The sequence below is a fragment of the Harpia harpyja genome, chromosome 20 (genome assembly GCF_026419915.1).
Source record: "Harpia harpyja isolate bHarHar1 chromosome 20, bHarHar1 primary haplotype, whole genome shotgun sequence".
Lineage (NCBI taxonomy): Eukaryota > Metazoa > Chordata > Aves > Accipitriformes > Accipitridae > Harpia > Harpia harpyja.
Genome location: NC_068959.1, coordinates 17505993 through 17518813, shown reverse-complemented (window position 1 = coordinate 17518813; position 12821 = coordinate 17505993). Strand labels below are relative to the sequence as shown.

General features: G+C 39.2%; 1 protein-coding gene across 3 annotated transcripts in view; it reads left to right on the top strand.

Annotated features, from left to right (window-relative positions):
* Window positions 1-12821, top strand: part of SLIT3 (slit guidance ligand 3) — a 537543-nt gene that overhangs the window by 403173 nt on the left and 121549 nt on the right. For all 3 annotated transcript variants that reach the window (XM_052816501.1, XM_052816502.1, XM_052816500.1), the window contains 2 exons: window positions 5582-5732; window positions 6973-7047. In XM_052816501.1, the coding sequence (XP_052672461.1) occupies window positions 5582-5732; window positions 6973-7047 (226 nt within the window). The remainder of the gene's footprint in view (window positions 1-5581; window positions 5733-6972; window positions 7048-12821) is intronic.

Sequence of the window (12821 nt, the reverse complement as noted above, 5' to 3'; positions counted from 1 at the left end):
ATCTGCTTGATGCTGACTTTGTTCTTTGGGCAATGCAAACCCCTTACTAAGGAAAGTGGTATTTTTTTTAAAAGCACAAGCATTGACCTTCACCGAAGTCCAGCAAAATGTTCTGAGCAGTTGCAGAGGACAGTCACTTCCTCTCTCATTCGTGAAGCCTGCAAGAACATTGGAGATGTGACTTTCAAAAGCACTCTTCACTGGCATAGCTCTGCAGACATTGAAGTCGATGGGAGTTTTATTTCAGTGGGAGCAGTCAAGCCAGAACTGAATGCCCTATATTATATGTCAAAGTTGCAGGAATGAGTTACAGGAAGTAAAGCTGTTTGAAATAATCTAGGATGTTGGAAAGAGAGAATGCTTCCACCAGCAAATGATTTACAAAAGCCAATAAATATTATGCCAAGAAACAGAACAACAAAATACTCCTGTTTGCCTTAACATGTCTGTAGTAGCATGTGTGTGCTACCTTGCTGTAAAGTGCAGTTGAAATAAAAAAAAAAGCAGTGGTAATTACAGATTGTCAGTGTAAGTGCCACCAGCATGAAAGGCCACTGGGAGCTGAAAGCAGGCTCAAAAGGAGCTTGGGGAGCATTTAATGCCAGAGCTTGGCCATCAGCTCAGAATCTACTATTGTTAATATAAGCTGCGGTATTTCAAAACTGCATTTAAATAAATGCAATTTGGACCAAACCAAAATGGCATTTATACTGAAAGGAGACACTGGGAGAGAGTAAGTAGCTAATGAAGAGCAGTGTAGATCGGGCATTCAGTATGTGGTGGAAGTTGTACATCCTTCCTGGAAGGAGCTGTTTGCAGTCCTTTGGTAGTATTTTCTATCATATTAGTTCTGTCTCTGAATTCGCCTGGGCTCTGTTCTTGTACACTAACCCCAATTGTGCTCCAGGGTGTTCCTGCAGTTGTAGCGTAAAGGATGACCTCTTGTATCCAGCACCTTTTTGCATGGGTGGAGTGGAGAGCAGCTCTCCGTGAACCTTCAGCTTGTGCTTCTCCATGCTGCTTCCTCTCAACGCTCTCCTCTCTTTGGCGCTGCCTAACTCTGACTCTGGCTGTTCATGGGGTTTTCCTTTGTGCTTGATCTAACCATGTGGTAGAACAATACAAATTGAACATGGTTCTGTCAAGCACCATGGAAGGCTGCATACTCCCTGCCGCATGGCATGCTGGGATACTTCTGCTGTTTTCAGAAGCACCAAAAGGTGAGAGATTCCCCCTTTTCTCACAGGAAAAATGAAAAAGGTGAAGTGTTGCGTAACCAGTCTCCCGGGCACTGCAGAGGGGAGCCCTAGTGATGTTTTCGACAGACTTTCCAGAGGGCTTGCATGCAGAATAACCATTTCTAAGTCATTAATCTGTTTAATTGCTCTTAGAATGAAGAAGTTAGGCATCCTGTTAATTAATATGATTCAAGGGTGATTCCAGCCATACCTACAGAGATGAAAAATCATTTTTGACTTCTTACCTTATAAATAATGTAAGCTACATCTCTCTATTCGAGCTGTCCAGTGAACCCTTCTACTTGAGGTACACTTTGGACGCTGTTTCTGTAACAAGGTGCCTGCTACTTAATGTAACTTTGGACCTGATCTGAGCAATCTTAATGTGGTGGCATTTTATTATGAAGGTCTATACTGCAAAAGATCTTCAGAAGAGTCTGCAAAGCATTATCTTTTATCTCTCAAAATGATGTGGGTAACATGGCCTGTATGAGAACAGCATTATCCAATAGTTACATAGCACAAAGCTGAGTCAGCATACCCAAATGGGCCATTTTAGCTTTGACAGCTTAGATAAGATCTTTAACATATTTGTGCCTAACTTCCCGCCGACCCCCCCCCCCAACCCCGATGTAAAGTAGAGATAATTACACCTATTCATAAGTGACTTTGGGAGCCTCATATAGAAGTTTCCTTTTACAGAAATACTGCCTCATCTTGCAGATTTGTTACATATCTGTTGTGGAGACATCAGAAGGACATCTGAGATTCTTAGATTTTACCTGTAGTTAGTGATAAGAATTAATACTAGTGATGTGAAAACATGACAAACAATGTACCTCCTTTTTTTCCTGAAAACCCATGAGAATTTTGATCTAGTGGTTACATGAAGAAGTGATTGTCGGGATTCCTGGGGTTTTGTCCAAGTTTTAGACCAAGTGATCTCTGTGATCATATTTTTGTTGCCAAATTTGAGGATGCATCTTTTCTAGAATGAATGTATCAGCTCAGTATTCAAGCCCCTCTTGAGACAGCTTGATTTTTTCCAGAACAGTTCATCCAGCACTCCTTTTAAGTCCTTTGGGCAAAGCTAAGTTTTAAAAACTGAAATCAGGTTTGCCAAACAATGCTTAAAAAGAAGAATAGGACAAAAAGGTATTTGTCTCAGTTGCTTAATTTCTCCATGTGGGTATTAGAAAGGCACCTAAAATTTTTGAGCACTTGGAAATGTGGTGTTTCTTTATCTCAATACTGCTGTTTTGTAGAATTACATAAGTGTTTGTTTTATGATACTGAGGAATTGTAATATCCTGGTACCTAATAGTGGTATCACATAGGCTGTGAAATGAAAATGTTATCAGAGTAACTAGCAATTCAGATAAACAGAGTTGCCCTCGGTTAAACACAGGCCTTGCTGTTGCCTTGGCTACTCATTTTATAGCAAACTTAATTCTTTTTAATTTTGGAAATTACTAGAAACTCCTAAGTCATGTTTTACATTCAGCCAAGCTTCACAGATTTGTCAGCTACGATGCACACATGCTTTCAGGTATAATAATATGACCAAATGGCTGGTCTGGAATAGTAAAATGAAGCCAAGTGTTTCTTCTGTGCCTGTCCTGCATTTCTTTTCCATGGCTTTCCACAGGTTATTTTATAGTGTGCCAGAAGTACTGCATGCATGTGATGGTTAATTGTACTTCCTGAATCCTGTCATGTTTGCTCAGAGCCCTGCAGTAGTACACTGATAAAGCCCTGTGTGTAGAAACGGATATACGTACTTAAATAGTTCTGCAAGCAGATGGCTGAATTTCACATTAGTATCCCAGATGGGCATATCTTAATAGAGCAGCCACCTGTCCAAGTGATCTCAAGGCTCAGGTCAAAATAGTAAATTTTATCTAGTCTTTGGCAGGTGATTCCTGCTGTCTCACAGTCTAATGGATGACCAAGTACTTGCTGAGCATATACATGCTATTGATTACTTTTGACTCAGTGCTTACCTGGGTAACTCTTATTTAAACTCATTTAGAAGAAAAAAAATGGAAGAGGAAAAAAAAGAGAGACAAAGAAAGAAAGAAAGAAAAGTACTAAGGTGATGTTTGCTCCCTTCCTCTCCTGTTGAGCTGAGAGGGCTTTCCCCTGTTGCAAGCGTGGAGGCAGTGGACTGATGCCCAGGCAAGATCAACTTCTTATAGCTGATGCAGTGTGGAAAGTTGTATGCCATCAAGAGAGTGAGACTGCTAAATCAAAATGTGGTAAATATTCTTTCTTTATTTTGCCAGAAAGCTCGAGAGAAAACCAAAACCTGATTTTCACCCTCTAATGTTACATACCCCTTTTTCTCCTTCATAAAGCATTCCACTTACTTTCCCATCCTTCTTTTTTCCCATAGGAAGATGAATCTCTTGTATCCACCAGTAGACTAAAAATTATGCTTAATAAATTTTTACCCTGTGTAACTTCATGACATTTGTGATTATTCTTTCAAAGAAAGCTTTTACAATGAAAATTAGAAGTGCTTCTTCAAGGGTTAATTTGGGGATTTCCAAGACACTTTCTGATCACTGAAAAATTTCAGTGGGTTTTTCAGGGCGTACTGTAATTGTAGAAGTTTTAATAAACTCTCATCCTGATAACTGTTCATCTTTGGCATTATTTCCAAGGAATCATAAACAACCAAATGTACTGTCTCATAGACCTAAGAAAGAATAGCTGTATGTTCTTGTAATCAAACCATAATACGCTCATCACTTGACATTTTAGTCTGACTACCAAGCCTGCAATTTTTAGGACTGGAAATCAGATGGGGTTTTTTGAAAGGATAAGAAATTAAATGATGGTCATGTGGGGAAAGGCTTAGACTGTATTTTTATAATATTTTAAAATGTGCAGTGGTCCTAATATTTTAAGTGCTGTAATGTCAAGCTAAAATACAGAAGCAAAGTCTCACCTTAGAGGTACAATTTACAATAATCATGATAACAAAGTATTTAGCACCACAGAAGTGGTAATGTACAAAGCTGCATGTGATGTTTCTCATAATCTAGTTTGGAATTACAAAACTAAACCGAAGTGTGTCTGTGGAATCAAAATGTTAGATTGCCTGCAGAATTGCTTGCTTTCACTGCATCACCCTGTGGAGGTAATGTGTAACATAAATTAAAATAATAGTGGATTTAGGTGACTTTTTTCTTCCAGAAAATAGCGTGCAGTCATAAAATGAGCAGTGGTGTATTTATCAGTCTGGGAAGGGGAAGCAGGTGATGAATGTCATTAAGTCTCTAAAAACAAATTTCAGCTCAGGTTTAAGTTTTTATTGACATTTTCAGGTTCTTAAAATCTGAACTTGCTCAGATCATTCCTGAGAAAGACTTGCAATTGACTTTTAAAACTCTGGAAAAGTTTAAAAATACTTCTTGGTAGTTGTGATCACATAGCATTACACAAGGTTCCTGAGACAATTCTGGTGCTTCCATTATGAAATATGAAGTGAGTGGACAGGTATTGCATGGTGGGGTCTTGGCAACACTTTGCTTACATACACATTTATTAATACTCCTGGTTCCTTGAAGCACAGAGATCAAGTTTCCAACCTGCTGTTATTAAAAGAGAAAAAACAAACCTGAAAAGGACAGATTAGTTCACTGAGCCTAATTGGAAAAGCATTTCATTAGAACGGGTCAAAAACCTAGTCAAAGAGGCCTGTTAATCATGGTATAATGGTACATTAGGGAGTACTTCTCACTAAGTATGGTCTACCCGTTCCTTAATTAAAATGAAAATGATTTAAACTGCTATTACTTCCCTTTGCTGTTTGTTTAACATAGTTAATAAAGGTATCTAGTTGTTGGAAAATTGACAAGGTTCTTTCATAAAAGATTGCTCTCAAAAATAGTTCTAATAGCTGAGATCTGAGAATTCCGGGCTTTTTAATGACATCTTTAAAAATCCTTTGTCATTTGAATGCACCAAGATAGCTCCTGCTTTCATGAGATCCCTTTTCCCTGTTGCTGGACTAAGTTCCAAATGGGAAAAAGTGACTTTGCTGGAGCTCATTTGAAGCAGACTCCAACAGCTAACTAGACGTGCTTCAAAAAATACCTTTAACAGGTAGGCTTGTTAGACAAGGAATTAATCTATCAAGGGAAGAGTGGAAAAACAGAGGCTAGTCTTGGGAGTAATTTGAAAAACTGCTGAACAAAAATCTTTGGCAGGTATTAAAATTGTGTGCAGGAGCTGGGACCTGACAGGAGGCGGTGTTGAGAATAGATTCCATAAAATCTCTGATTGCTGCAGTTATCAGGAACTGTTTGATGGAATATATTTTCCTTTTATTGCAGGGTCAGAGGATTACAGAAGTAAATTTACCGGGAAGTGTTTCATGGACCTTGTCTGTCCTGAGAAGTGTCGCTGCGAGGGAACAATTGTAGACTGCTCTAACCAAAAACTCATCCGATTACCCAGTCACCTTCCTGAATATACTACTGATCTGTAAGTGCTGGCTCTCCAAGATGTGCTCAGCAGGGCATGTTGGTTTTCCTAGTTTTTAAAGGCTGTAAAAGGGACTCAGACCAGTTCAAGGCACCTTCTACTTTAATCACTGTGTGAAAAAGGGGAAGTTAATTTTATTTCAAAGGAGCACCACAACTCTCTTATTTCCTTAGCATTTATGCCAACTGTGGGGATGCGAAAGGAGCCACGGCCCTGTGCATCAGCTGCCTGTGTGTGTCTTCTTGAAGTGTTGACCTGTTATGTGGCCCAAGCTGCATGGTTCCTTTCCATTCTACCTTTGAGTCCTTTGTCTTTGCATCTGGTCATTTTTATTTAAGAAATAGATTAACCCTTTCTGAGTTAAATCTGTGATCAGGAGCTCATTCCGTCTCAGCAGTGCCTGCTATTTGGATGAAGTGGCTCTCACTAAAACTAATGTATTGTTAAGCTACAAGTGATTTTATGAAATTTATTTGCTTTTAGAGATTCTTCAGAATTATAAACATAATATACTGCTAAAGAGAGTATGAGAAAACATGTTTATTACTTAGTAACAGAAGAATCTGGTTCTTTTGTTATATTAGTAGCCCCTTCAAACACAATTCTCTTTTTGTGTTAGCATTCTATTTACAGTACTTCAGGTACTCTGTTTAAATCCCCATAAAAATTGTTGATCTGAAGTTAAGATGGAAAAATATGAGATCGCTATTTCCAGAAACACAGCAAAGTTTCTACATAGAATAATGGAGCTACATGTAATCAGAGAAACAATTTTGCATCCAAGCCTGCCAAGACAGTGGCCTTTGCATTAATTTTGAAGACCAGTAGACTTTGATGGGAAAGGACCTGAAATCAGGTCCCTTCTGTTTACATGGACCACATCTCCAATTGCATGTCTTCTGTAGCAGAATGCATGAGGGAGTTTTAGTCACACAAACAAGGCTGTGTAATGGTTAAGGTTAATAATCCCTTATCCTGTGTACTGGAAGAAGGCAGCATTCTGACACTGTCCTTTGGCATTATGCTCTTAAAGGCATCCTAAGCTTTTACTGTAGATACTCTTCTATGTTCCTTTTCCTTCAAAGCTAAACTCTTTTCACTCTAGGAGTCTGCGAGAGATGGCAGATAGTGTCTTGCTTAACAAAGGTCATAGTTCTCTGTGTGGCAGCCCTGTATGTCACAGACATATATCTATAGACATCTGTGAAATATTAAATGCCTCTTTGTTTGTTCCTATCAGGCGTTTGAATGACAATGATATTTCTGTTTTGGAAGCTATCGGACTCTTCAAGAAATTGCCCAACCTCAGAAAAATGTAAGTTTGCGTTACTTGCTTGTTAGAATACATGCTGCCTTGGATTATAAAGAAGGAGGGAGGGATTATTTTTTTATAGTTTAGTACTGCAGTAGCAGAAGTCGCTTTTTTAATGTGAATTTAAGGAAACTGAATGAGTTGCCTGTTAAGTGGACAGGCCCAGTTAAACCACAGTGACAGATGGAGATCCCTAGGCTGATATTTCAGTATTCTTTAGGCTATATTTCTTAAAGTCTTCGACTCATGGAGACTGAACGGAATTCTGTCCTGGAATTTATTCAGATGTATGCTTATTGTTAGAGATGGCTACAAAGTTTAGCATTTTGGTTTTGTCTTTTGAATGTATTGTGCAATTCCAACTAGTGTGATTGTTTCAAATAGTCAAGGGAAAAAATATTACAAGATATAGATGATGGCAGCTTCTTTTGATTATTACTGTTTTAGAGAGGAGAATCAATTAGCTAATTTAGAGATCAGTCATTCAAATATATCTGTATAATTCTGTTAACAGCCTGAGTGCTGGCACTGTACAAAGTATACATTTAATAAGAGCTGCGTTTTGGAAAGAGGATAATATGTTAGATACCTCCTGATAGTATTCTAAATGGATCTTTCTGAAGTTATTGAAAGTTTTAATAATTGGCCCCCTTGCTAATGTCTCATCTAACTGTTTATTTTCAGTAAGATTTTATTGCTAGAGTCAAGGTAATTTAGGGAAACCAACCAACCAGGCTTTTTGTTCTGCATTCATTTCACATGGTTTCTGCCATCTGGATCTTCCTAGCCATTTGAATCCGTGTAAGATCTCGGGGGCTTTGGAGACAACTGTAGTGGGATTCTTACATCAGTTATATTTCTGCAAGAGTTTCAGATGCAGCACTGCAGGTTTGGGAGCGGGGGTTGTATTTGTGCAAGTACAGGCCACCAGGTTTGGGGAATTAATCATATACATTAGCCTTGTATTTTATGAATGATCCGTAAGTTGTAGCTACAGTGCACTTAGAAAAAGTCATTGACATTGTTGAAGTGCTCTGTTGTCTATGTAAGTAGATAGTAAATGGGAATGAAAAATGCATGGTATATAAAAGTACAAACAAATTGAAAAGCATGTGTCCTCATCAAACCTTCAGGATTTATGTTTCGAAAACTGGAGAAGTGTGATAGCTGGAATAATGTCTTTCATTTTATTTAAAACTTATTGTAGGCAAGTTATGGTGCTGTCCTTCCTGTTCCCATTAATCACTCGGGTGGGAGGGATGCCTCAAAAGGGCTGTATTGTTATGCATAAATGCAGCATGAAACAGTTATGGGAGGGTTTTTTAAGCATTTGTTTCCTGTGAAACAAAAAATATTTCTGCTCTGTTCTTGGTAGGCAATGAGAACTGAGGTGTACAGGTGCAGTTCAAACAGATGGCAAAAAGAAGTTGTGCCCTACACCTCTTAAAAAAGTGTCTTTCATATGGATTTTTAGTGGCAGCCTCCAAGCAGAGGCTCTTTAGGTAATCTTTGTAGTTGAGCTAATTTCTTTTGTTCTACCTGATGTTGTAAAGAAGTATCTCAATTTGAGTAAAGGGAGTGTCTGAAAAGGGTGGGGTTTTGTATAAGCAGAGCAACATTTCAACCATAACCTTAGTATCTTGATCCTTTAAAAGCCAGATTAGACTTCTTTTTTTCTAATTCTCCTAGGTCCCTTTTGTGAAGGGAAGGGGTTACCAGGAAAAAACAAACAAGCAAGCAAACACTCCTTTCCTTCTATGTTATTATTTGGCCTTTACTACATATCCTTCTGCTAATAATAGCCCTCTCTCCATCATGCAAGAAGGGAAATGTAGGTAAATACTAGTGGATGGGATTGCTGCTGCTAATGGTCCTAATGCAGCAGCTGTGTGTGTGTGGCAGGAATGTGGTGCATGTGCTCTTCATTAAGTCTTACTGCTGCTATTAAATTAAGGAGGAATAATATTGATCAAACCCCCATTTTTCAGTGCGTGTAAGGGACAAGAAATTTTACTGTTATTTGTTTGGCAACATTGACTCTGTCTCATCATATTCCTTGTCTGTTCAAGTGTTAAAGGAAAACAGCAGGTGGAAAAATCTGTCTGGAAATTGCATTGCTTCCTAGGCTTAAGAAAACAGTTCAGAGCTTTGCAGTGGCAGACCATTAGCCTAAATCACCTTTTTTTTCTTTTTTTCTTTATTTAATCTCTGTAATTCTTTTTCTTCTGAAATGAATCTGAATATCTGGAATCTGGATATCTGAATGGGCATTTGAATCATTGCCCTCTGATTGTCCTTCACTTCAGTTTAAGACTAGTGACGGATCTGTGTCAAGGAAATTTGCAAAGAAACTACTTTAAGAGTACTGCGGTTCCACTGTGGCTAGTAAAGCTCCAGCATAATTCCAGAGAGAGAGGAATTAGCTCTTCCTTCCTTTTGATGGGTGTTTCATCTTGGTGCCTCCTCATCTAACATTATGCTTAAGTGTAGCTTTGGTTTATAACATAAACACTCTGAGGTGGTCTGTAAATTGGACCTTAAGGAGGATTCAGATTTTACTTGCATTCTAGGTGTACGCTCACATTTTCTCTTTTGTCACTCAAACTCTGTCAGTTGTCTGTGTCTGTGTGTGTGTTGTGGTGTATCACAGCCTCTTGGGTTTTCTAATAAGATTCCAAAGGGAAGTCGTCATAGATTTGGCATTGACATAGTAGGGTTACTCCAGTGTATATATGTGAAAATAGTCTTTAATTATGTATTCACATAATAATTTTCAGTTGCACGATTGTCCCAATCCCTTGCTAGGTTCCTCGTCTCCTGATTCAGTGCGGTTTCTGTTCTCACGATGTTTTGCTTCAGTGTAAGGCCAGTGTCCTGTCCCTCTTCTCTCTACCTCTCTCTAGCCACTGACAAAACTCCTACTTTTCTCACTCAGGCTCCCTTCCTAGCCCTCACGCACAGTTACTCCGCTGCATTGCCTTGAGCTGTTTTTATAGCCTTCACAGATCTCCCTGGGGCCCCCTTTCTATCCAGCCAAGGACATTACTTCTTAATACTGCCTGGGATTGGTAGAATAGATACTTGGATAAAGAAATGTGCCCAGTCCCAAACTTTGCACAGTCTGTAGCTCAGTGTCGTGCACTGTCTTGAGAGACATTGGAAGGTGTCATCTGAAAAAGAATCTGAAGTCAAAAAAAACTCTGGAAAATTAGCTCCTAAAATTCACATTTTCCAAAAAATTTTGTCTTGCAGTCTCCTTGGACTGTGGCAGGAATCTTAAATCTCTTTGTTAAAGACTAAGAATTCAGCCAAATCCAAACAGATTCTCACAGGGAAGATGTATCCTTTGAATAAAACACCTACATCGTAGTTACCAATTAACAAATTTGAAATCAGAATTTGAGTGCTTCGAGCTTTTCAAAAAAAGATTATCAGAGTTTTGAGATACAAGAAAAATAAAACTAAAATGTATCTACCTCTAAACATGAAAAGGACATCTGACAGTTCATTCTTTTCAATCTTACCAATGTTATAAAGTAAACATAAAAAGAGAGAAGTGTCAGACCCCCTTTGCAATAGGTGGTACTGCCAACCTCACCTCTAATATAAAATTAGCTTTTGGGGTGTGATTTGTCTGTAAATATTCCTTCTAGGCTGAATCTTACTGTATGATGTGTCAGCCCAGGATTTAATACATTTTAATGCACAACAAAATTGAAATCTTGATATAGAAATTTAAACATCACAGATCCATATGCAAAGTTATGCCACATTTTATTTAGGAATTAAATTGCTAAGATTACCCTGCTGGTTTTGAAAAGGTTAACATGTCTGCATATGCCTTTTTTGTTTTTTTTTTAAATCAACTTCAATAATTAGCTGCAAGATCCCATATACAGAGTGCTGTTTTCATAACCTGCATTTTAATCCATCTTTATGTTTAATGCTTTTTACAGTAGAATAAAAAGGTTGATGTAGATTCCTGTAGACAGATCTAACCGGGTCCAGAAGTAATTTACTGGGTTCTCCAGTGGGTTTTGCAAAATGCCCAGAACTCTGTGATGCTTTCATTGTGTTCTTACCATATTACCTCACCTGATCTTGCCAGTGTAAAGGGATGACTTGTCTGTGAAAACTAAAGTCACATTACAGTGACTTCCAGGCTCCAAGAACTGTGTTGCTAGTATTTTGCAGGGTGGTTACAAAAGAGCAATTTGAATCTGCTTGAAGTGCAGGAGAAATACAAGGGTGTGTTTCTGAGCTCCATAAGAGTGGGAGCAGCTCCATGACTTGGGTTTTGGGGGATATCCTATCCCTGCGAGATAGAAAGGCTCCACGTCCTGCTGCCCTCCAGCCCTGGGAGCTGGAAGCTTCTGCCTTTCACAGAGGAGTATGTTGCCAGTGGGAGATGATCTCACTCAACACAGCAAGATCTCTCATCAGGCTGGGGTGAGAGGCAACACTACCATTCACAGAGGTAAGGTTTTGACTTTTGTGGAAGGGAGCAGTTCTTTGCTCACAGCAACTACCAAATTCAGCATGAAGCAAACACTGGGGATCCCATGACTCCCTGGGACTACCTCAAGTTGTTAATCAGTGAAAAAACCTTCCAGTGCTTGGGGACTCCCAGGGCAGAGGGAGCCTGGAGGGGTCTTCTGGCCATGGCAGATAGGTTCAAGCTCCAAAATCCCCTGGGTACTTAACTCAGTGGGAGCACAGAGATATACTTGCTTGCTGAAAATGGGATGCTGACCCACAGGGAGAAGCTGCAGCTCCCAGATGTCAGCTCCAGAGCCTGCCCACTCCCCAGTGCCTACAGGAAATCAGTGGGAATGGCCATTCCTACTGAGGTCCCGACAGCTGTTTCTGCAGAGAAAAAATTGGCAATGAGCTCACGTTCAAACCAAAAAGGTGAACTGCCATACTTCATGCACTGCTGGGGAGAAAGGGGACTGACCTTTTTTCTCAGAGAACAAGAACAGTAAAAAATACTTACCTCAAAACCTGAAAGGGACATCTTAACCGTTCATTCTGTTAAATCTTGCCAAAGTTACAAAGTGAACATAAAATATGGTCTTATAACAGGAAGTGTCAGGCTGTCTCAGCAATAGCTGGTACTGCCGACCCCCCCTCTAGTATATAATTGCCTTTGGAGTCTTAATTTGTCTGTAAATATTTCACCTACATTGAATTGTATGGAGTGTTAGCCCAGGATTTAACGCATTTTACATGCAAAATGAAATTGAATCATGATAAAGTTTGCAGACCAGAAGTCAGTTTCAAAACAAAATCTCAAGTTTCTTGGGGACGTAAAAGTAGTTTGTGTCCTTGGAAACAGCTGTTACCTGCTGTTCTTTTCCCTAAGCATAAATTTTGCCATGGCAATTGAGGTTGCAGTCATCTGTTACTTGTTATACAGAAATGGACTTTATTTTCTGGAAATAATATTGTAGACAGTGTTGTGGTACATGGCATTTGGGCTCGTCATCTGCCTCCCTTTTTTTCCAGTGAGGCTATCCGTCTGCTCTGCTGAATGAATGTAGGAGTGTCACTGGGTGTACTTCACTGTCTCTCTGTAGTATTTAAGACTTCCGGTGCCATCCTGCTGCTGAGAACAAGACACTCTATAAAAGCCAGACAGACTGCTGGTAAAAGCTGTAAAACCTTCTCAGCCTCCTCCAGAAGAATGCTAACAGCATTGGGATTTTCCTCCTAACATATACTTAAAAATTCCAAACATGTCACCAACCGACAGAAATATTTTTAGGGAAACCCCC